The sequence below is a fragment of the Macaca nemestrina genome, chromosome 2 (assembly GCF_043159975.1).
Source record: "Macaca nemestrina isolate mMacNem1 chromosome 2, mMacNem.hap1, whole genome shotgun sequence".
Classification (NCBI taxonomy): Eukaryota; Metazoa; Chordata; class Mammalia; order Primates; family Cercopithecidae; genus Macaca; species Macaca nemestrina.
In genome coordinates, this window is record NC_092126.1 from 102,135,487 (window position 1) to 102,160,357 (window position 24,871).

Consider the following 24,871-nt stretch of genomic DNA (forward strand, 5'->3'; position numbering starts at 1 on the left):
TCCACCAGTCATTAGATAAAGACTATTTGCCACACCATTCTAAAAGGTCTAGAGGTACTCTTCTTGGGAGGAAAATGAAGATTATAAACCTCTTACCTCTTAACCATCCAGATGCCACACATTTTGAATTCAGTCGAATTTTCTTTCTTTTCAAAGCAATGGTCTGAGAGAGGAAAAAATCATAAATTCAGATTTGAAAAAAAAAAATCGAAAGGAAAGAGAATAGTAAGTATGCAGACTATGCTTGAAAATGGATGTTTCTACATCTTCTAAAATGATTAAAGGGGGTGTGTCCAGAGAGAAACTGGGGCCCAAGACCTCTAGAAGGAGCAAGAAAAAGGGAGGGAAAAGAAGAAGGAAGGAGAAGTTGGAGAAGGAAGCAGTGACATCACCACCACCACTTTGCCTCTCAGTAAATAATACTGAACCGAAAATCCTCCCTGGGGGAAGCTGGACAGAGACCCATCCTGTGACAGACCTCAAGAGAGTGTAGATGGAGTAGGTGTAGGGTCAACCTCAGCATAGAGAGGGTGGGCATTGAAAGAAGTATTGTTAGCCAGGCATGGTGACTCACACCTGTAATCCCAGAGCTTTGGGAGGCTGAGGTGGGCAGATCACGAGGTCAGGAGATAGAGATCATCCTGGCCAACATGGTGAAGCCCCATCTCTACTAAAAATACAAAAATTAGCTGGGTGTGGAGGCACAGGCCTGTAATCCCAGCTACTCGAGAGGCTGAGGCAGGAGAATCACTTGAACCTGGGAGGCAGAGGTTGCAGTGAGGTGAGATCGTGCCACTGCACTCCAGCCTGGTGACAGAGCTAGACTCCATCTTAAAAAAAAAAAAAAAGAGTAATTGAAGAAATACTTGAGGAGCGGGGCTGGGAAGCTGTTGATTATCGTTGGCCAAATCCAAGTATTCTGAAAACTTCCGCAAATCATTACAAAGAAGTGAGCAGAGATCTAAATGGCAAAGGGATGGGACAGCATAGAATTGCTCTTGTGGATGTAGTTTCAAGACTTTCCTTCTCCATGGCAACCCAAAGAATAAGGCAATTCTCTAGGAAACACATCTGCCCACAGGAACACCCTGGATGGATGAAGTCCTCCCTTGCTCCTAAGAGACTCTGTAAGGGAGGTGTGAAGGCAGGACAAGTGAGGATAAGGAAAAGTTAACCATGCAAAAACTAAGGAGTGAAAGGTTGGGTATTTACCATAAGCTTCCAGGTTACTGATATTTTTACAGTCCCTCGAGATGCATTTCAGGTTCAGGCTTCCCATGAAGAGCTGCTGACCTACCAGGGCAAAGATGCTGAGGCAAAAGAAGGTGAGGATAATCACATTGACCAGCTTCTTCACAGAGCGCAGCAAGGCCCCCACGATGACCTTCAGACCTGAGAAAGAGGACAGGCATGGGGAGAAGCCCATCCCCCTGAGCCAGACACTCACAAAGGCCAAGGAAGGAGCAACTGAGGTCTCGGAAACTGTCAAATTGCGGGCTGGAACTGGACTCCAGCCTAGCCTATGATTCTGATACCTTTAGTGTGCGCTCCAACTCTGTGCCTTGGAAGCTGAGTGTCTTCAAAGTAGTCAACAAGTTTGAGACTCAATCTCTCTATTGCTGCCCTATGCCTGCCTCAGTGCTGCTATGAGGAGCAAGCAAGGAGGCTTTGAGTAGAAACATGCCACACGGACTCAAGAAGGCATAGGTTGAGGACAGTTGCAAAGACACCACCTAAGCTGGGGCCACACTAGAGAATGAGAAAGACCTGTATTTAACATTTAGTAGATACTGTCTACTGTCAAAGTACATGAGTACCATGAAACACAGCTAAATTGTGGGGTATAGGGGATGAAGAAGGAGTTTTGTCTAAACCCAAATTATAAGGATATCCTGGGAGGGAAAACTCAGATTACCAGTTAGAATAGGGTGTTTTCTTTTCATTTATTCATTCATTCAAGAAGTATTTATTAAGCACCTACTATGTCCATGGCACACTGTTAAGCTGCCAAAGTTACAAAATAAATAATCTTGTGGCAGGCTAGTAGATGTTTAAAACTGGCTCTTCAAGCGGGAGGCAGGAGAGCCCTGATCTATGGCATGTATAGGTTTCCTTGTTTTCTGAATTCTGTGGTCTAGATCCTGATCCCCACTCACTACCATGCTAGATTTCAAGCTACCAACATGATGTCACGGAACAGAGCTGGAAAAAGAAGGAGTCAACTTCAGCAATCCACTGAGTCATGGGCTTTGCTCTCAAGATAACTGGAGAGATAAACTCTCAGATGTGATTGCAATGCATGGAATGACACTAAGTGACAAAATTTCATTTCATCAGTGTAGAGGTGAGAGCCCATGGCAGCATACAGTGGGAGGCCAAGCCCTCAGTGGATGAGCTTCCCACAAAGTATGACACCAGATAGCAGGAACCTGGAGGCTAAGCTGGGACACTTACTATATCACCAATTGAAGGTAAACTAGAGGTTACTACAGCATCACCCAAGGCAGATTTTAACCTATAACAAGAGGCTTCTCCAAAGCAAGAAATGTGGATGAGTGATGATTGTGATTCCTGGATCATTTTTTCATAGTCTCATAAAAGATTGTACCTTGCACCCTTACTTCCAAAAAGCATCCAGGCATCTCAGTGCATTTCATGGACCAAAATAGAGACCATATTCACCTGTGTGGAGATAATGAAGGGGACACGAAAGCTGCTAAATGACTGCCAGAATGTGTATTTACTTACGTGAAAATAAAAGGGGCTCAGCTCATGCAGAAAGCTCCTAAATCTACCTGGGAAAACAAAGCCCTACTTGAAATGAAGAAGAAGGAGAAGGAGAAGGAGAAGGAGGAGAAGGAAAAGACATAAATTATACATAAAGTGTCCTCTGACTACCAGTTTCTTTATCACTATTCAGTTGCTTTCATGAAGTTTCAAAAAATAACCTACTGCTTCTGTTTGAAAGGACTCTAATTGCCTGGAGTTTAGGTATTGGGGCCATATGGTATAGTTTATGTCTATATCATCAGCACAACTAAATAGTTCCCATGTCTTTTTATAGTTTGCCAAAGCCACTGATAGAACAGAAAAGAAGGGAAGGGGAGAAGGTGGGGGGAAAGGAGTCTAGAGAGGGAAGATAACAAACTGTTTTGTTTGTTTGTTTTAGTAAACAAAAGGGAGGAAAGGGGGAGGAGAGAAAAAAGGTGTGTATAATAACCTTATTTTTCATAAACTGAAATTCATATTCACACCCAACCTTGGCTTCATCCTGATCCGAAGGGCTAAAGTGCCTTCCTCACCTGGTTTCCAGAAGACCACCTTTGGTTTCCCTCCTACTTCACAGGTGCCTGCTGCTCATCTCATTCCCTGTTTTCTCCTCTTCTCCCTTTCATGTTTCAATGCCCTGGGGCTCAGGCCTTGGTCCTCTTCTATTCTCCATCAATGCTCATTTCCTTGGTGATCTCTTCAGATCTCATGGCTTTAAATATCATCTATAGACCCTTGATGCCTGAAATGGTATCTCCAGCTCTGACTCATCCCTGGGATCCCAGACTCATATACACCTAATTGCTTACTGAATCCTTTCCCTTGGTGGTCTCACAGCCATCTCAAACACAACATGTTCAAAGCTAGCTTGTAATCTGACCCCAAGGCCTGCTCCTCTCACAGCCTTCTCTGTCTCAATCAGTGACATCAGACATAAAAGTCATTTTTCACTCCTCTCTTTTGCTCACACCATGTATACAATTTATCAGTCAGGAAATGCTATTGTTTCTACCTTCAGATTGACACAGAATCAGACCAGTGTCTACCAACTCCACTACCACTACCTGATCAGAGAGCACCGCCATCCCTTGCTTCGATTACGGTCTCTTGTGTCAGTTTGGGTTTTGAGGAGCAGATATTCTGAGATCAGATGTGCAAGAGATTTGTGGGGGTTGGGAGGATGCCTGTGAAAGATGAGTGCGGGGAGCAGGAGTGGCAGGGAGAGACTTCAGACTGCAGCTCAGGTTTGACGTCCGAGAGAGAGACAAGGGAGGAGGACTGGATAGGAAGAACCTCAGACTGCAGTTCAGCTGTCGGAGTCTCAGCCAGGTCACTGGAGAGTCCCTGAGCCAAAGTTTCCTATTAGAAGAATCCCATATACTTCAGGAATAGGCCAGCACTAGAACCCACACACACTGTGCAGGGCAGGCATGATCTTGGCATGTGGATGGATGCAGTAGGGAATCCAGAGAGGTGGAAGCCGGGATCTTTAGTCCACCATGCTCCCTGTAGTAGGAGGTCTTCCTGCTTCTCCCATCTTCTCCCCTACATTCCATTCTCCACACCACAGCTCTCATTTCTTCAGAGTGAAGCCTAGATCCTCCCTGTGCCTACAAAACTCCCCTTCAGTTCTTCTTCTTGTTTTTGTTTTTTTTTTTTTTTTTACCTTAGGCTGCAGTGCAATGGCACAATCTCAGCTCACTGCAGCCTCTTCCTCCCAGGTTCAAGCAATTCTCCTGCCTCAGCCTCTCGAGTAGCTGGGATTAAATGTACCCACCACCACACCTGACTAATTTTTTTTTTTTTTTTTTCTGAGACGGAGTCTTGCTCTTGTTCCCCAGGCCAGAGTGCAATGGGGCAATCTAGGCTCACCGCAACCTCCCTCTCCCAGGTTCAAGTGATTCTCCGGCCTCAGCCTCCTAAGTAGCTGGGATTACAGGCATGCACCACTACACCTGGTTACTTTTGTATTTTTAGTAGAGATGGGGTTTATCCATGTTGATCAGGCTGGTACCAAACTCCCAACCTCAGGTGATCCACCTGCCTCAGCCTTCCAAAGTGTTGGGATTACAGGCGTGAGCCACTGCGCCTGGCCTTAACTTTTTTTTTTTTTTTTTTTTCTGAGACGGAGTCTCACTGTGTGGCCCAGGCTAGAGTGCAGTGGCCCTATCTCGGCTCACTGCAAGCTCCACCTCCCGGGTTCGCCATTCTCCCGCCTCAGCCTCCGAGTAGCTGGGACTACAGGCGCCCGCCACCACGCCCGGCTAGTTTTTTGTATTTTTTTTTAGTAGAGACGGGGTTTCACCATGTTAGCCAGGATGGTCTCGATCTCCTGACCTCGTGATCCACCCGCCTCGGCCTCCCAAAGTGCTGGGATTACAGGCTTGAGCCACCGCGCCCGGCCAACTTTTGTATTTTTGTAGAGAGAAGGCTTTACCATATTGGCCAGGCTGGTCTCAAACTCCTGGCCTCAAGTTATCTCTCCGCCTTGGCCTCCCAAAGTGCTAGGATTACTGGCGTGAGTGACTGCATCCGGCCCCCCTTCACTTCTATGATCTCACCTCTACCTGGCCCCTCACTGTCTCCCCTCCAGTCCCATCTTCATCCTTCCTACTCAACCTCTGTGCTGGCTGTTTCCCCTGCTCAGAATACTCTTTCCCATATATCTGCTTGTGTCACTCCCTTGCCATCTTCAAATCTCTGCCACGTCTCACCTCAATGACAACTATCCTGATCACTCTGTTTAAAACTGCAACCTGCTTCCCCTATACCCTGTGACTTCCCATAGCCTCTATGGTGTCTACTTTTTCTTTATATTTTCCCTGGCACATAGCACTTGCTCACATGCTACATAATGTACTTATTTATTACAGTTGTTGTTTCGTGTCTGTGTCCCCACCCCCTACCCTAGAAGGTAAAACTCCATGAGTCTGTATCCATTTGCTTACTACTAGATCTCAGGCAGTTAGCACAGTGCCTGGACATATTAGGTGCTCAATAATTATCAGTTGGGCCATCAGATAAATTTGTAAAGCAGGGTTTGTTTGTTTTTGGTTTACATGATGACATTTTGAAAAAATTTAAATACAAATTAACATTCTTTCTAGATAGGAGCCAGTGTGGAAAGTGAGAGTGACTTACGTGAAACTACTGAAATTGCTTTTAAAGCTCTGAACACACGGAAGGTACGCAGGGACAACAGTTTGATGGTGATTCCTGGAATACATGACACAATCCTACAAGAGAAAGCACAAGGAAAGCATGGGCTTGCTCAGTCCTGCAGCTGCACTGCACATCTCCACAAAAGCCACAAGTAAGCTCAGCCTGGGGCTTGTGACTTCCGAGGTGAAATCGACAGCCTCACCTTTCCAGCCTCACCTTTATCTTAGGATCTGGCATACCACTGTTCTTGATATGAACTGCAGAGGAGGCTGTTCTCAGTTTACCTTCATATGTGGACACAGATGAAGACTCCTTGAAATAGTCCATGTAGTTGTGGCTAATGAATAATAGAAGTCCTCTCAAATATTTACTGAGTGGGCCGGGCGCGGTGGCTCAAGCCTGTAATCCCAGCACTTTGGGAGGCCGAGGCGGGTGGATCACGAGGTCAGGAGATCGAGACTATCCTGGCTAACATGGTGAAACCCCGTCTCTACTAAAAATACAAAAAACTAGCCGGGCGTGGTGGCGGGCGCCTGTAGTCTCAGCTACTTGGGAGGCTGAGGCGGGAGAATGGCGTGAACCCAGGAGGCGGAGCTTGCAGTGAGCCGAGATCACGCCACTGCACTCCAGCCTGGGAGACACAGCGAGACTCCGTCTCAAAAAAAAAAAAAAAAAAATTTACTGAGTGGCTGACAAGTTCCATGCCCCAAGGCACTTCACTAAAGTCTCCAGCCACTACATAGTCAAGCCTGAATGTGCAGCCAGGCAGTGTAGCTCCAGAGTCACACTCTAAACCACTGTGCTTCACCGCCTTTCAATAACTAAGAGCACACAACCTTTGAACTTCAAATATCAAACTGAAATTACTAGCACCTACCTCCAAGTGCTTTTGTGAATATTAAATAGGAAAAAATATGCAAAGTGCTTAACATAATGCCTGGTACAGATTAAATGATGCTAGGTTTACTATTGTTGTGCTGGCAATGTGTCATTGCATTTCTCGTTTTTTCTTTTGCTTACTCCATTTCATCATTCAGATTCCAAATCAGTGTCTTTCCTGCAGGAAGAGCCTCAACCTTCACCTTACACCTTATACCATACATAATAATTAACTCAAAATGGACCATGGACTGAAACATAAAAGCCAAAACTACAGAACTTCTAGAAGTAAACAGGAGTAAAGCTCTTTGTAACCTTGTAGTAGTCAAAGATTTTTTAGACTGCTTTGCTTTGTTCTTCCTATATCCTCTGACAGCTTAATACATGTACAGCCCCTATCCTGGTACTCATCATACTATATTTTAAGCGTCATTAATTGTCACTCTTCCCCTCTGGACTGTGAGCTTCATAAGATAGAAAAACATGTCTTTTTTTTTTTTTTTTTTTTGTATTTCATTGGCACACTCTGTATCTTGCATAAAGCCTGGCCCATAACAGGCCAGTTTTGGTGAGTAAATGGCTGAAGGAACAAGAACTTGAGTGTTGACCTAGAAATGGGTTTGTGTGTGGAGGCATCTGGTCAATTGGCTGCATGCGCTGTTCAGGGCCAACCAACACAGCACTCAGAGCTCTAGGCATTACTAGGGCATACTCAGCCACTCAAATGAATCCACACAGAGCTCTGATGGAAGCAAAGGGGCTTCTTTCCCACCCAAGTCTCTTCAAAAACATCTTTAACATTCTTACGCTATTCCAATGACAATGGAGTCCAGCCAGTTCCATGGATCTCGAAGGAAAGAAAACTCATCCAGAATGAAACCTCTTGCCAATATTTTAATCAAAGCTTCAAAAATATAAATCCCAGTGAAGACACACCTAAAAAGCAAACCATTTACAACAGGAAGAAACATGATGAACAATATGAAAAGTAAAGAGCCCTTCTATCTTACTGGCCTTGATTTTTTTTTTCCATTTCAATGTGACATTTAACATTCTGGTCTTCAGCAAACCAGAGTTCAAAAACGCAAGCTTTTTAAGCAAGTTCTGGTATTTAGAGTTTCAGAGAAACAGGCCTAGAGATAAATTGTGAAACTACATTTCAAGACCTAGCTTTATGTCCATATTCTTGAGAATAGTTTCAGGTAACATGAGGCCCAAGTACTGGAGGTTGTAGTTTGTCACCACCATTCTAGAGCTGTCACTCTGATGTACAGAAGGAGACAATGGTAACAGGACAATGAAGAGAGTAAATGACAAGCAAATAGCTGAATTTTTTCATACCTGTGTTCAGGGATTGAAAGGTTTAATATTATTAAGATGTCGTACTACCCAGGGTGATCTACAGATTCAGTGCAATCCTTATCACACTCCCAATGACATTTTTTACAAAAATATATAAATCCATTCTAAAATTCAGATGGAATTTCAAGTGACCCCAAATAGCCAAAACAATCTTAAAAAAAAAAAAAACAAATTGTGAGGTCTCATACTTCCTGATATTGACATTTATTACAAAGCTACAGTAATCAAAATAGGTGTGTATCAGTCCATTCTCACACTGCTAACAAAGACATACCTGAGACTGGTAATTTATCATGGAAATAGATTTAATTGATTCACAGTTCAGTTCAGCATGGCTGGAGAAGGCCTCAGAAAAATTACCATTATGGTAGAAGGGGAAGCAAACATGTCCTTCTTCATATGGCAGCAGGAAGGAGAAGAATGAGAGTGAAGCGAAGGGGAAAGCCCCTAATGAAACCATCAGATCTCATGAGAACTTACTATTACCAGAACAGCATGGGGGAAACCATCTCCATGACTCAATTATCTCCCACCAGGGCCCTCCCACCACATGTTGGGATTGTGGGAACTACAATTCAAGATGAGATTTGGGTGGGACACAGACAAAGCATATCAAGGTGGTACTAGCATAAAGACACATATAGACCAATGGAATAGAATAGAGAGCCCAGAAGTAAACTTTTGCATATATGGCCAAATTATTTTCCACAAGGGTGACAAGACTATGGAATAGTCTTGGCAATGTCCTTGGAAAAGGACAGTCTTTTCAACAAATGGTAATGGGAAAACTAAATCTCCACTTGAAAAAATGAAGTTAGAATCTTTACTTACACCATATAAAAAATTAACTCAATATGGATTAAAGTCCTAAATGTAAGATCTGAAAAACATAAAACTCATAGAAGAAAAATTTGGAAGTCATATATCTAACACGGGGTTAACATCCAGAATATGTAAGTAACTCCTACAACAGAAAACCAAACACTGCATGTTCTCACTCACTCGTAAGTGCGAGTTGAACAGTAAGAACACATGGACACAGGGAGGGGAACAACACACACTGGGGCCTGTTGTGGGGTGGGGGGCAAGGGGAGTGGGAGGATTAGGACAAATACCTAATGCATGTGGGGCTTAAAACCTAGATAATGGGTTGATGGAGCAGCAAACCACCATGGCACACATACAGCTATGTAACAAACCTGCATGTTCTGTGCATGTATCCCAGAACTTACAATAAAATAAAATGAAATAAAATAGAACTCCTACAACTCAATAATAAAAAATTAAATGACCTAATTAAAAAATGACCAAAGGATTTGAGTAGATATTTCTCCAAAGATGAAATATAAATGGCCAATGAGCTATGAAAAGATGCTCAACATCACTTATCATTAGAAAAATGCAAATCAAAACCACAAAGAGATGACCTCACACCCATTAGGACGGCTACTATTTTTTAAAAAAACCTAAAATAACAAATGTTGATGAAGATGTGGAGAAATTGGAACACTTGTGCACTGTTGATGAGATTGTAAAATGGTGCAATCCCTATGGAAAACAGTATGAAGACTCCTCAAAAATTAACAATAGACCTGCCATATGATCCAACAAAGCCACTTCTAGGTATATGTATAAAAGAATTGAAAGCAGGTTCTCAAGGACATATTTGCCTACCCATGTTCGTAGCAGCACTATTCACAAAAGCCAAGAGGTGGAAGCAACCCAAATGCCATTTGCCAGATAAGTAGACAATCTCTAAAAAAAAAATAGTTTATATCTTTTTTTATATTCCTACGCTGTCAAAAATACTGGGTCTGTACACACACACGCACACACACACACACACACACGTTTGGGACTGAAACAAGTAATTCAGTCAAACAACCTGTCAGTTCAGAGTAAAATGTGGTATTTACATGTGATGGAATATTAATCAGCTTTAAAAAGGAAGAAAATTTTGTCACATTCTACAACATGTATAAACCTTGAAGTCATTATGCAAGGTGAAACAATTCAGTCATAAAAAGACAAATACTGTGTCATCCACTTTTATGAGGCAGGGGCTGAGGGGAAGACTGAAATGGGGAGTTGGTATTTCATGGATATAGAGTTTCGGTTTTGCAAGATGAAAAGAGTTCTGGAGATGAATAATGATAATGTTGTGTAACACTGTGAGTATACTTAATTCCACTGAACTTAAAATAGTTAAGATTGTATCTTTTATGTGATATGTACTTTATCACAATTTTAATAAAAACTGGCCCTTCCTTTTTCTTCCCTGAATCTTCCATCATATGCTATCCTTGCTATAGTTTGAATGTTCCCTCCAAAAGTCATGTTGAAATTTAACTGGCATTATCATGGTATTAAGAGGGGGGACCCTTAGGAGGTAATTAAGCCATGAAGATACTGCCTTTGTGAGGTATTAATGCCAATATCTCAGGAATGTTTTCCTGATAAAAGGTGAGTTCAGGCCTCTTTGCCCTTGCTCTCTCATGTGCACATTTTTGCCCTTCTGCCTTCTGCCATGGGATGATGCAGCAAGAAGACCCTCACCAGATGCAGACCCTTTGATCTTGGACTTCCCAGCCTCCAGAACTGTAAGAAATACATCTGTATCCTTTACAAATTATCCAGTCTGTGGTATTCTGTTATCACAACATAAAATTGGCTAAGACAATTCTCTAATTTATTTACCTTTTTCTCTTCTGCCTCAAAAAAAAAAATCTTGTATCTTTTGTTATAATCCCAAGCTGCAAAAATACTGGGTCTGCAAGCGCAAACACATAGACACGCTCACTTGGGACAGAAACAAGCAATTCAGTTAAACAACTTGACCGTTAAAAGTAGAAGAAGTGGACCTTTTCTGGTAAACTATCCAGCCGTAGTAGCCCTGAAAACTAAAGAACAAAGGCCTTGAGGACTTGAAAAACCTCAAAGTAGCCAAGTCCAAGAGCAGAAATGGTCATGAGGCTGCTACAGGCAAGAGCTCCTCCTTGCTTCAGGCTTTTTCTGAGCTGCTCACCTTTTGTGTGACAAATGAGCATATCAGATTAAATAATGTCTGTCCTAAACTATGTGTGTGTGAATGTAGGGTTGCAGGAGGCTGTTAAAAATGTCCTCATGTAAACAGGCATTAAAAGAGTTTAAAAAGGCAATATATTTTAATATCAACTTTAAACTATAAAGTTATAGGTGCTTTTATAAAAATCTGTAATTGCATATTTGTGGGATTTTTCAAGTCTTCATACATTTCTCAAGCAAATGAGACAGCAGACCATCGCTGCTATTTCGGCCTGACATTCTAGCCTCCCACCTCTTACTTCCATCATTCTCTCTTTTCCAGAGGAAGCCTGACCAATGATGGGACAGGCTGATCAAAATGACATCTGATATGGAATAAAGCCATGCCCACCAGGAGGAAATTACATGCCTCTTTGTATGAAGACATTTTTAACAGCCTCCTTCCACCCCACATTCATGTATCCACTGTTCAGAACTGCCAGGGGAGAGCAGCAGCTTTCCCCACCCTTGCTTCCTTCCTCTCTGCTTCTCTATGGCCTAAAAAGGGGTTTTCCTCCCTGCCTTATGGGTATTTTAATAGTGAAAATGGCCTCAGAGCAAATTACCTTCCCCAATAGAGAAAGAAGTCTCCTTGCATCTCACCACAAAGGCTAGGCAGGGCAAACTGCTGCTGTGGAAACAATGCACTCTCCTGATCTGTCTCCTCCATAGGTCCTACCCTCCTGATCACAAAGGCTTCTAGGGAAGCTGCAGTAAGTAACGAGTAGCAGCACCTGCACTGAAGTTAGCACCTCATGCAACAGCCAAATCTCCAAAGGGGAGACCACATTTCCCAGGGACACTGCCAGGATGGCATCTATTCCTGGGGCTACCTGTGCCCTCCTCAAGGCATAGACCCTCCGCTGGCCAGACTTAACCAGGTTCCAGGTTCCACCCAGCAACAGAGACAGATGGTCCCTACAAAGACACCACCTAGGAGAGAGAAGAGTTCTCCAGAGACAAATAGACCAAATCAGAACTTAAAGTCAAAGAAAGGGCAGTTTTCAAAGTCTGACCTCTAACCAGTGTCCCAGAAACCACTAGAGCCAAGTAAATGAGAATAGATGTGAATATGATTTAGAGAACACTTCCAGGAAAAAAAGTAGGGTGGAAGTGACTGGAGACTGCCTTCCCAAATTCCCGTTTAAAATCTGTGAAAACATGTGAAAATAAAAACATGTTCTAAAGAAGCATGACGAGAATGAGCATCACCCAGATTCTGGGAGGAAAGCCTCTCAGGGTCATTAGTCCATCTTTCCCTGGAGCATCCAACCTTGCTCACATAGCCCCTTTCCTGATGATGTTGTATTCCCTAATAAGTGCCTGTAAGGTCTGGAAGTCCCCAGTCCTACTCCCCACCAGAGGCACAAACAGCTGCTAGTCAGCTTTCACCGTCATACCTCTAGCAGGAGTGATTTTTTGCCTGTGTGCCCAAGTCCCTCAAGCCTTAGAAACAGTAAGTCATTGCTCCAGTCATTTTAGAAATATTAGCTAAGCCATTCCATTCACAAGAAGCTTCTTATATTTGCCTGAACCTGAGTGAGTCTCTTTGAATTACTAGAGGATCTGAAAGGAAATGTACAGCTCAAGCGTAACTAATGTGGGAGATGTAGTACAATACTTGCAACTTGCCAAGTCAGATACCACAAATGTTACTACAAACATCCTTAAAGAAGAATCTACAAGAAACTGAACCAAACATTAACTAATGTGGGAGATGTAGTACAATACTTGCAACTTGCCAAGTCAGATACCACAAATGTTACTACAAACATCCTTAAAGAAGAATCTGCAAGAAACTGAACCAAAGAGGAAGAGAAAATAAGAATACAAAAGACATTTAGAAGATATTAAAAATTGAAATGCCACATATTAAAACCTATAAGACAGAGACAAACCTGTACCCCAAGCATTGTCCCTATACACATTTTTATTATTTACAAGAAGGAAAATACATGTACTAAACATTCAAATTCATATTTTAGAATACGTTATGTCCTATTGAATGTATAAGGAAGAAAATAAAAGAAGGTAGAGGGAAAAATATTATACACACACACACACACACACACACACACACACACACATATATATATTTTTTGAGATGGAGTTTCACTCTTGTTGCCCAGGCTGGAGCGCAATGGCACAAATTCAGCTCTCCGCAACCTCTGCCTCCCGGGTTCAAGTGATTCTCCTGCCTCAGCCTCCCGAGTAGCTGGGATTACAGGCATGTGCCACCACGGCCGGCTAGTTTTGTATTTTTAGTAGAGATAGGGTTTCTCCATGCTGGTCAGGCTGGTCTCGAACTCCCAACCTCAGGTTATCTGCCTGCCTCGGCCTCCCAAAGCGCTGGGATTATAGATGGTGAGCCACGGTGCCCGGCCAAAAATATTATATTTTAAAATAGAATTTAAGGCCAGGTGCCGTGGCTCACACCTGTAATCGCAGCACTTTGGGAGGCTGAGGCAGGCGGATCACCTGAGTCCTGGAGTTCAAGACCTGGGCAACATGGCAAAACCCCGTCTCTACTAAAAATACAAAAATTAGCCAGACGTGGCAGTGCATGTCTGTAATCCCAGCTACTCCGGAGGCTGAGTCAGGAGAATTGCTTGAACCCGGGAGGAGAAGGTTGCGGTGAGCCGAGATCGCACCATTGCACTCCAGCCTGGGTGACAAGAGCAAAACTCCATCTCAAAACAAACAAACAAAAAAAATTTCAATACATGGGAAAGATGGGGAGCCATACGAGTCATCAAGAGAGTAAACAAATGCTGACAACAAATTTTATCAAAGATAACACAAAATTGTATATATATATAAAATATAATACTGATGTACATACATATATATACATATAGTTTTATATAACAAGGCAACTAGTTACAAGGTATAATGAAAGAAAAGACCACATTCATAATGGCAACAAAAAACAGTAAAATTCACAAATTTAGCAAGAATTGTGGAAGATCTGTATGAAGAAAGTTTTAAAGCAATTAGAGGAACACAAAAGAAGATTTTAACAAATGAAAAATATGTCATGTTCTCAATGAATTCCAACCTCATAAAGATGTCAATTTCCTCCAGGTTCATTTATAAATCCTTTCATCATGTCAGTAAAACCAGCCAAGTTGACTATAAAATTTACATGAAAAAATAAACCAACAAGAACCATAAAAATTCTCAAAAGGAACCTCTAGCACTCCTGAACATTACAATATTAGACAATCTTGATAGTTAAAAAGTGTGGTTCTGGCATATGAAAATGAAGACCAATGGAAGAGAAAAGAAAGTCCAGAAATAGATCTGAATACCTAAGTAACATTTCACATTAGAGGATAGGATGTGGACTATTTAACAAATGGTGTTGGGACAAATGGATAGACATCTGGGATGGAAATATGAAGTCAGATCTATTTATGACACTCTACCCTTGAATGAATTCCAAATTATTCAAGGATTTAAATTTTTAAAAAAGGAAACTATAAAAGCACTATAAGAAAATATGAGAGAATCCTTTTATAACTTAAGGCTAGAGAAAGTATTTCTAACTATAAATCAAAATCCACAGGCATAGAGGAAAGTTTGTTAAATTTAATACAGGAAAAGAAAAAAATAATAAGCAAAATTAAGAGACCATTAATGCCTGCTTCAATTGTGATGAAGACATGAAGTGGTTGGGCAAACCCTCCCACAGATAATGAGTATTAAACTGGAAATATATATATATATAAGGACAACTATTTGAAGGACCTGCAAGATGAACAAAAGGAGGCAGAAACTGGGGCAGATGTTCCTCTTGAAAGAAGGTACCTGCAATGCATAAGAATTATAAAAATGTTTAACGTTTTGGTCTGAGAGTGTTTTCCAACTTCCCCACTCCCACCCCAACACTAGCAAACAGCTGCAGTCTTGAAGATTTAAGGTGGCTGAGGGTGGAGTTCAGAGCTGGCAGAGCAGCTGGAAATTTAGGGAGTAAATCCTGGAAGCAAGCAAGAGAGAGCTAAGCAACAGGGGCAGAAAACATGGAAAGGACATACTTAAAGTGCTAGAAAAACAAATTGTCAAGCACTAAATCTATATACAATGAAACTGTACTTCAAAAATGAGTATGAAATAAGGACATTTTCAGATCAATATAAACTGAGAATGTGTTGCCAACAGAACTGAACCACAAGAAATATTAAAGGAAGTTGTTCAGGCTAAAAAGAAATAATACCAAAAGATAACTTGGATCTACAGGAAAAAAAAAATGTCTTTAAAAGGCATGTGCCCATTTAAAGCAAAAATGATAAACCATATTGTTGGGTTTATTGTGTACATTAATATAAATATATGACAAAAAACAAACAGGACTGAACTGTGGCATGGTTTCTGTTTTACTTGAAGGAATTCAACATTAACTCTATTTTGCCCATTTAAAAATGCCTAATTTAATCTCTGAAGAAACCACTAAAAAATGCAAGTAAGTAAAGCTAAAAGGCCAATAGAGGATTAAAATGAAATACTAAATATACTTGATTAACACAAAAGGAAACAGGAATGGGGAAATAATGGAGTAGCAAAGGAATAACAACAATGACAAAAAAAAAGATGAGATAAATAGAAAACCAACAGAAAAATAGCAGAGCAAAATTCAATTATATAACTATATTAAATGTAAATGAACTTTAGTCCATCAAGAGTCTGCAACTGGATTGATAGACTGCATAAAAAGCAAAAACCAACTATATGTTGTTTACAAGATATATGCTACAAATACAAAGACACAAAAAGGTTGAGAGTAAAAGGATGGAAAAAGATATACCACACAAACAAAGAGCATAAGAAAGCTGGAGTAGCTATATTAATATTAGACAAAACAAATATTTAAATGAGTATTATTAGAGACAAATAAGACATTCCATAATAATAAAAGAATGAATACATCCAGAGGATAATAATAATCATAAATATGTATGTACCTGATAATAGTGCTTCAAAATACACAAAGCCAAATTTGACAAAAAGAGAGAAAGAATAGACAAATCCACAATAATAGATAGAGATTTCAAGCCTCTCTTTCAGTAATTCACAAAAATGCTAGGTAAAACTCAGTACAGGTACAAAAGATCTAAATGACACTATCAACCACCTTAACTTAACTGACGTTTTAAGGAGTATTTAAGAATGTGGCAGAATCCACATTCTTTCCAAGTGCATGTGAAACATTTCCCAAGACAGACTATAAAAGATGTTTCTCTTTATTTCAAAAGATTGAAATTTTACAGAGTATATTCTCTGACCATAACTGAACTGAAGTTAGATAATAATCAGACAACCAGAAAATAACTAGAAAAGCATAAAATATTTGGAAATATTAAAAAACACACTTCTAAATGACATACGGGACAAAGAATAAATCATGAGAAAATGTAGGGAATATTTTGAACCAAAAGGTAATGAAAACACAGTGTATTGACATCTGTGGAATGCAGCTAAAGCAGTTCTTGGACAGAAATGTATAGCTTTATACAATTGTATAAGAAGAAAAATCTAAAACCAACTATTTAAACTTCCAACTTAAGAAGCTAGAAATAGAACAGCAAATTAAAATCAAAGCAAATTGAGTGAAAAAATTAATAGACTTTGAGACTTTCATATATTGCTGGTATGAATGTAAAATTATGCTGTCAATTTGAAAAAGGTTTAGCAGTTTCTTAGAAAGTTACATATATACTTATCACAGGGCCCAGCAATTACACCTAGGTATTTATCCCAGAGAAACGCAAAAATATATCCACAAAAGATTTTTATACAGAAATGTTCGCAGCAACTTTATTCATAATAGCCCTAAACTGACAACAACACAAATGTGCAGCAATAGATAAATGGGAAAACAAAATGTGGTATACCCATTCAATGGAATCCAACTCAGCAACAAAAACAAGAAAAAATGTAGAAATATACACAACATGGATGCATCTCAAAGCATTATGCTAAATGAAAGAAACCAGATACAAAAATATGGTATCATACATACCATATGAAAAGTATGTGAAATTCTTTAAAAAGGCAAAACAAGTCTCGAATGACAGAAATGAGATCAATGTTTGCCTGGGGTTGGGAGTGGGGGTTGGGGATAAACTGCAAAGAGGCATGAGACATTTTGGGGGGTAATTTAAATGTTCTATATATTGATTGCAGTGGTTTATATTGCATAATTAAATAGGAGTTAGAAAAAATGGTCTCATTTATTCAATTTGCATTCAATATGTTCCTGAAAGATTAAAGCAGCAAATATGTTAAACTAGAAAAACTGGAATTTTGATAAGAAAATATTTATACAAATATAGAACTTCTAAGTTAAAAAACTAATTTACATGTCTGAAAAGCCAATACAAATGATTAAAAAATTAACATTTCAGTTATACAGAGAACTCATTCAAACTGATTAGAAAATAAAAATGATACAGAAACAAAGATGGAAACACAATTCAGAAACGAAAACATCAAAAGAGTCTAAATCAAATATTTCATATTGTCATTCACATATGGGAACTGAAAAAGTGGATCACATGGAGGTAGAGAGTGGAATGGTGGTTACCAGAGATGGGGAAAGATTGGGCAAGAGGTGGGTAATGAAAAGAAGTTGATTAATGAGTACAAAAAACAGATAAAAGGAATAAATTCTAGTACTCAATAGGACAGTAGGGTGACTATTTAGTTAACAATAATTTATTGCATATATCAAAATAGCTAGAACAGAAGATTTGAAATGTTTCCAATACAAGGAAATAATTAATGTCCAATTGGGATTGATATCCCAATTACCCTGTGAGCGATCATTACACAGTGTATGCACGTATCAAAATATCACATGTACCCTATAAATGTGTACAATTATTATGTGTCAATTAAAATTTTCTTAAGTCTAACTCATCTGGAAATTAAAGAAATGCAAATATTTTAACTCCATAAATTAGAGAGGAAAAAATTTAATGCTAGCAAGAATGTGATATATAATTGGTTATTAAAATACACTGCTGATGGCAGAGAAAATTGATACAAACTTTTTGGAAAATATTTTGTCTATATATATTATTAAAAGCATTAAAATGTACCTTTTTATCTAGAAAATCCATTTCTAAGAGAATATCTCAAGAAAATAATAATTTAAGAATAGGGCTGGGTGCAGTGGCTCACATCTGTAATCCCAACACTTTGCAAGGTTGAGGTGAGCAGATCACCTGAGGTAGGAGTTTGAGGCCAGCCTGGCCAATACGGTGAAATCCTGTCTCTACTAAAAATACAAAAGAATTAGCTGGGTGTGGAGGCAGGCGCCTGTAATCCCAGCTACTTGGGAGGGTGACGTCGGAGAATCGCTTGAACCTGGGAGGCAGATGTTGCAGTGAGCTGAGATAGCACCATTGCACTCCAGCCTGGGCAACAACAGCGAAACCGTCTCAAAAAATTAAAAAAAAAATTAAAATTAAAAAAGGATAGCTTTATTTTTGGCAGAGTGAATTGGCATAAAAATTTTTTACAAACAAAAACAAAGAATAAATAAATACATAAATGTAGCTTTATGCAAAAAAAATTTTTTTTTTTATTTCAACAGCAACTCACTGTATTGAATTATCTTGAAAGTCTCTATTTATTGATCCTGATAAGAGTGCTGAGCTACAATTCATCTTTAGGACCTGCTATTCTTTTTTTTTTTTTTTTTTTTTATTATACTTTAAGTTCTAGGGTACATGTGCATAACGTGCAGGTTTGTTACATATGTATACTTGTGCCATGTTGCTGTGCTGCACCCATCAACTCGTCAGCACCCATCAACTCGTCATTTACATCAGGTATAACTCCCAATGCAATCCCTCCCCCCTCCGCCCTCCCCATGATAGGCCCCGGTGTGTGATGTTCCCCTTCAAAAATTTTTATGACAATGTTATAATCTACTAAAATGCTAGAGTGGTTGAGTACATTATGGTTTATTCACCTATGAAATATTATATAACCATCAAAATGGACACCTATAAAACTTATGTAAATACAAAGAAAACCACTTAAAATGTGAACATATGTGTGCTGTTTATTACAAATTGTAAAAAAACAAAGGACAAAAATAAAACTGATTCTGCCAACATGTGTGTTAGAATTATCAGCGACTTTTTCTTTCCCTCCAGTGTAATCATTAACTGTCTTAGGTATAGTTGTTTAAAAACTTAGGATAGGTGAGTGAAGGAAAAATACTTACTCTGCGATGTCAGTATTGTTGCTGTTGCTGTTTTTAGCAGGCCCTGTAGCCATGAACACGCAGTTGATGATAACAGTGCCGATTATGAACATGCTGAACAATGTGGCCAGCATCCATTAAGGCAGATATGTTGTAGGATGGCATGAGCCATTAGCTATTGGGTAAGACTGGGGGTACCCCTGCTGGTCCCCTTTTCTGCAGGTGCATCTATCTTCTGACTGTGAGTATTGACTGAGAACAACTCACAACTGTCCCCTCCTGTGGAGAATTGTCCCCTGCTGAATGGCAGCCTTCTCACTTGGAGAGCTACGCACCCCCTTCCACATGTCTGACTGACACAAGCCCTTGCTTCAAAGTGGGACAATTCTGTGGTGCAATTCATGCTCCAGAGTTCCTCGTGGGATCAGGATGAAGCTGACTCAGCTGAGACCATATCCTTGCTTGGCTCTTTGTTTCCCCCCGTTCTGCTTCCCTTTCTCCTTCTCCAGAAAGCACTCCTCTGTTAAATCACTTAAATAAGAATGCCCACATCAGGCTCTGCTTCTAGGGAACCAAACCCAAATAGTTATTCATTGCCATTCTCCTCAACATTTTACTAAATCTATCAACCCATATCTTTTTCTCATTCCCCTGTCTAAAACTTCCTAGTGTCTCCCCCAACCCTTGCATACATCAGAAATGCTTCATAATTCCTACCTGCCTTTACGCTTTAAGACTGACATTGCAAACCCTAAGTTTTAAGAGCCTGAAAAGGCATATAAATGGGTAAAATGGGCTGGTGTTCAGCCACAAGAGGGGTGCAAAGGTGATGAGACACAGCTTACATGCCCCCTCCAAAGAGGCAGCAATTTCTTACTCTACCGATTTTTGCCAGGTATTAACAGAAATGTGAACCTACCCTTGCCAGTTTCCATCTTTCAAGAAAAGCTGGAAATCTGGAGTATTCACATTACAAAGTGTTTTTTAAAGTTTTAAGTACTGTGTAGGTCCAACACAACACATTATCAACTCAATATGGTGCACAGGTTGCCAGCTTAGAACTCTTTACGTGTCAGCTTAGATGTGCCTTCCTCTAAGAAGCCATCCTTGATGCCTCTAAAGCAGAGCAGTGCCCCTCCCTGCTACACCCCTCCCAAGGTGTCCAATGGAGTCCCACTGAAGAACACTGAACTTTCACACTACCAATCTCACTAAAGAAATTGCCTGCCTTTTAGTCCATGCCCTTCTGAGGCCATAGCACCCCAGAGAAGGAGATGACGTCTTGCTCACATCCAGCACAGTCCCTGCCTGAGCAGTAGGCATTCAGCCAGTATTTGTAGAAAGAATTAGTTATTTGCTTCCATTCAATAACATGAACATCGTGGGGCACGTGTGCTTTTCAAATAATCTGGACTTAGTAAAAGGTGCAATGAAAGGATATGAATGGACTGAGACTCTAATGGCTAAACTTCTGATTGAATTGAAAGGCCCAAAAATGAACAAGGCACGCTTGGCACTGAAGCGGTAGATTGTCCTCTTTTTGTTTAACACCATAAATGTCTGCAAAACAAAACAAAACAAGAAAACACACACATACACAACAGGAATTAAACGCAGTGACAAAGCAATATTTATCATGAATTCATTCAGAGAAAATTATAATGTAACTGTTGGGTTGTGGAATATTTATCCAATGGGATACTCCAGAGGAATCAGAGATGGAAAACGTGGCACTTGAAAATACCAAAATTAGGAGTATAGAGTAATAACTGGGGAAAACAAAATCCTTAATATTGTACTCCATGGTATGTATCAATGGGGAAAGGGACTAGGAGAGAACTTGAAGAGACAGAAATTGAGCTTGGACGTTTAGATTCAGCAGATTATTTTAAATTATTTTGATTATTAATGAAAACTTTGTAAAGAATCTTAGAATAGTAAGTGACCTAAAGGGTGCATGTTTGCTACCTCAGGTCTGAGAAGCACTGTGTGAAATAAGCAGTCAATTCTAACCTTGATGATGTTCAAGAAAAAAGTCACCAAGTTTCCTGGATTTGCTCTTTCTTTACCTCTATGGACATAGGGGCAAATCTGCCCATGGTCCTTAACCAGCAGGAGAGGTGGGCATTGCCCCTACAGAAGGCATTTGGAAATGTGTGTGGGTATTTTTGGTTGTCTGCTGTAATGACTGTGGGCTCTACTGGCCTTTATTGGGAAGACTCAGGGATGCCAAACAGGACAGAGTTGCCAGTGGTACACTATGCCCCCCCAAGGTGTCCAATGGAGTCCCACTGAAGAACACTGAACCTCTGCCCATTTTCTCCTAGCATGACTCCCTGGGCACTGGGAATGAAGCAGCCCCTGGACAACAACCTGTCACTAACAGGCTTCTAACATCCACCTCCAGACCTCCCTCTTTCCATTTAACTGTTATCTAGCTGTCCCCATATCTGTCCCCATGGCTGTCAGTTACAAAAGCCTTCAGAAAGTAAGTCATTCATTTCTCTCCAACTCGTGACTCCTTTCAGATTTGCAAAAAAGTACTACTTGGCCATGTAATACAGCATGTTCTCAGGCAAGAAAAACAGACCTCGGCACCCAGGCCCAATGTCAGCACTGTGAGTGCTACCTTGGCTCAGGTGCCAGAACGTTAGCCACTGCCAACCATCAACCTTCCTTTAATGAGTTGCTGGGATTGACTGGTCTGATGGTCATCTGGCTGCAGAGAAAACTGTGCTAGGATATTTTTCTTTGCCCCCATAATAATGAAATGAGCCACAGGGTTTTTTTTTTTTTTAATATGAGCCAGGACCCCAAGACCTGCTTTGGAAATTCTGTGCCTTTCCTTTGAACAGACAGACAATTTTAGGGCAGAAACAAACCTCTCTTTGAGGTAAGTTACCCCACATTAATAAGTGGTACAATATGGCTCTCCTGTGCCCTTTGATTTTGACGTTTTATTGATGCCTCTTCTTACTGCTTTAAATATTTTAACTAATGGTGTATTTAACTCTATGTGCCAGGGTTTTAATGATTAAAATGATAGGTACTAGCTCCTCCTGCCTGCTTGCTGACACTTCTCTACTTCTTTCCCCTGTTGCTCTTCAAAATGGGGCTTCTAAAGAGAAGTAGCCTGTGACGATAAAAAGCACCCTTGGGTTTGCATCCTAGCTCCACCACTCACTGGCTGCTTGACCTGGCTTAAGCCGCTTTCCCAGCTGGGCTCTGGTTTCCTCATCTGTGAGGCAGAGTGCTAATCATGATCACACATACCTCACATGACTGCTGAGGGCACTGGTCACGTGAGATCATGGGTGTGCAGAGCTCTAAACAGATATCATGTCTTCTGATTTAAAGGGAGGACCCAGGCCGAGAAGTGGTGGTCCTAGAATTACCACTCAGGCTGGAATAGTCCTGTTCTCCCAGGACTGTCAGCTGCACACCAAACTGCGCCTGACTCATAGGTCTCTTCTCCAGCATTGAGGCAGAAGGAGACCTCTACAGTTAACTCACCTCCAACAGCTACACCTCCAAGAAGACCCTGGAATCTTGGGGCATCAGAAAAAGGAGAAATATTGGAGTGTTTTTGCTCCTTCACTTCTTTCCCCTTGCTTGTCCTTCCTACTTATACTCTGCTTTCCTCTGTACATGTGGTCCTCATTTGGCCTGATGACCCTAAGTCTGTCCCAATTGAAGGACATGCAAATCAGGCAATCTTTCTTTGAAAGATCAGTTTCTTATGGATGCCAGCCAAAGATGCTCTCAGCATCCCATATTTTCTTGGGCTTCCCCAAAGCTCCCAGCCTCCTAGGCCTCTAACCTCAGTATGGCAAGGTGGTGTTTCCAACCTCTGCTGGATCACACTGCGAAGTGATGATGGCAAAATCTTCTGAGACTTTCCTGAAAGGGACAAGTGTGCTCACAACCTCAGGCTCTAAAACAGTCATGTGGGAGCTAAAAGTTTACATTTCCTTACTCAGGAGCCCCTTCAAGAAACCTTTACTAGACTTTCCCTGCAAGAACTGCATCCAGGCAGATAAAATAGCAAGGCTTTCACATATTTGCATTGAGTTTACACACAATCTGCATGTGCCCACTTGGTTATCATTTTCTTAAGTTTCATTTACTGAGCTCCTACTATGCATCAAGTGTTGGTTTGAACCCTATCAGTCTCATTTAATAGCCTAGAAAGCCTATTATGCAAGAGTTTTTAAGGTACAATCTTGTCACTAAAATGAGCATTTCTGGACCATGATATTAATCCTTTGTATCAGTGTAATGCATTACAGTGATAAAGTGCTTTCCCAGCATGTCTATGCTTTAAGGTAGGAACATCAGGCATTATTTCTGTTACACAGATTTTCAAAGTGAAGATTTGTAAAGTGACTTGCCCAGAGTCATAAAGCCAATCACTTGAAATGGCCTGTACTTAACTTCTGGGACTACTAGTCCGGTCCTCTTTCCAGACTTCATTTTGTGTTTTCTCTGTTTTCCTTTTATCCTTCTGCAGTCCCTCATCCTCATCGTCTCCTCTAATACATGCATTGCAGAGAAAAAATGAGGACTGAAAAGGGTTTTCAGGACTATCAAGGCAATGCCAGGGGATGACAGCAAAGAAGAGGCACAGCCTGCCTGCTGTAAACTCCAAGAGTGGTGTTTGGAGAACCCATAACACCAGTTATAACTACATGGTTAGAACACCCCCACCTCCTCATGAAGTACCTTATGATTTCTGTAGAATGGGTCCAGGTCTTCCAGGGGCTTTCCTATGAGCTCACGAGGAATGTCGCCATAGAGATTGGGCAACTTCCTGGAGGCCTTTAGGTCAAGCTGAGGCCGAAGATGGGGTACTTCTCCTGTCTTGTCTTTAGACTTATCTTTCTCCTTTTGGATGGCAATCCGCTTCTCAATTGCAGCCAGAGAGTCAGAAGTGAAGGGGCGGAAATTCCGCTCATCTGGAAAGATTACTGGGTAGCATCTGTCATCCATCTTCACCCTCAGGACAGAGATAAGCCACAGATCCTCAGAAAGGCCTCAGGAGGCAGGAATAAAACAGCCTGCCCTAGGACTCCACTCTTAAAGGATGATGTCATAAGGATCTACAAGAGCTGAGCTGAGGTCAGGGGCCTTGCGAGCTGATTGGCTGTGAAGATCAGAAGAGATGACCACCACTGTGGGTATAGCAGAAACTTTTGGCATAGACAAAACCAAAGCAGGGCATCATTCCTGGAGGACCTGGCAAGAGATGGAAAGTTGAGTTCAGGAACAAGTGAGCAGAAGAAGCCCCGTCTCTAAAACTGAAACCCAGACATTAAGCAAGACAATAAGGCTGAGCCGGCTGAACTGCTGAAATGGGACCTACAAGTAGCAGCAAGTGGCCACCATGGCCAAAACAAGAGGAAAAGGAATAGGGGATTGACT

At 40.9% G+C, this 24,871-nt stretch overlaps 1 protein-coding gene across 1 annotated transcript in view; it reads right to left on the minus strand.

The window, feature by feature from the left end:
- The window catches only part of LOC105480214 (sodium voltage-gated channel alpha subunit 11), a 108,661-nt gene extending 84,161 nt beyond the window's left edge, over window positions 1-24,500 (minus strand). The window contains exons 1-7 of the mRNA XM_071091459.1: window positions 24,173-24,500; window positions 20,892-21,010; window positions 19,472-19,573; window positions 7,618-7,746; window positions 5,911-6,005; window positions 1,213-1,392; window positions 97-163 (exon numbers count right to left, since the gene is read on the minus strand). Coding sequence (XP_070947560.1) covers window positions 97-163; window positions 1,213-1,392; window positions 5,911-6,005; window positions 7,618-7,746; window positions 19,472-19,573; window positions 20,892-21,010; window positions 24,173-24,439 — 959 coding nt within the window. The 5' untranslated portion in view covers window positions 24,440-24,500. The remainder of the gene's footprint in view (window positions 1-96; window positions 164-1,212; window positions 1,393-5,910; window positions 6,006-7,617; window positions 7,747-19,471; window positions 19,574-20,891; window positions 21,011-24,172) is intronic.
- Between the last annotated feature and the right edge of the window lie 371 nt (window positions 24,501-24,871).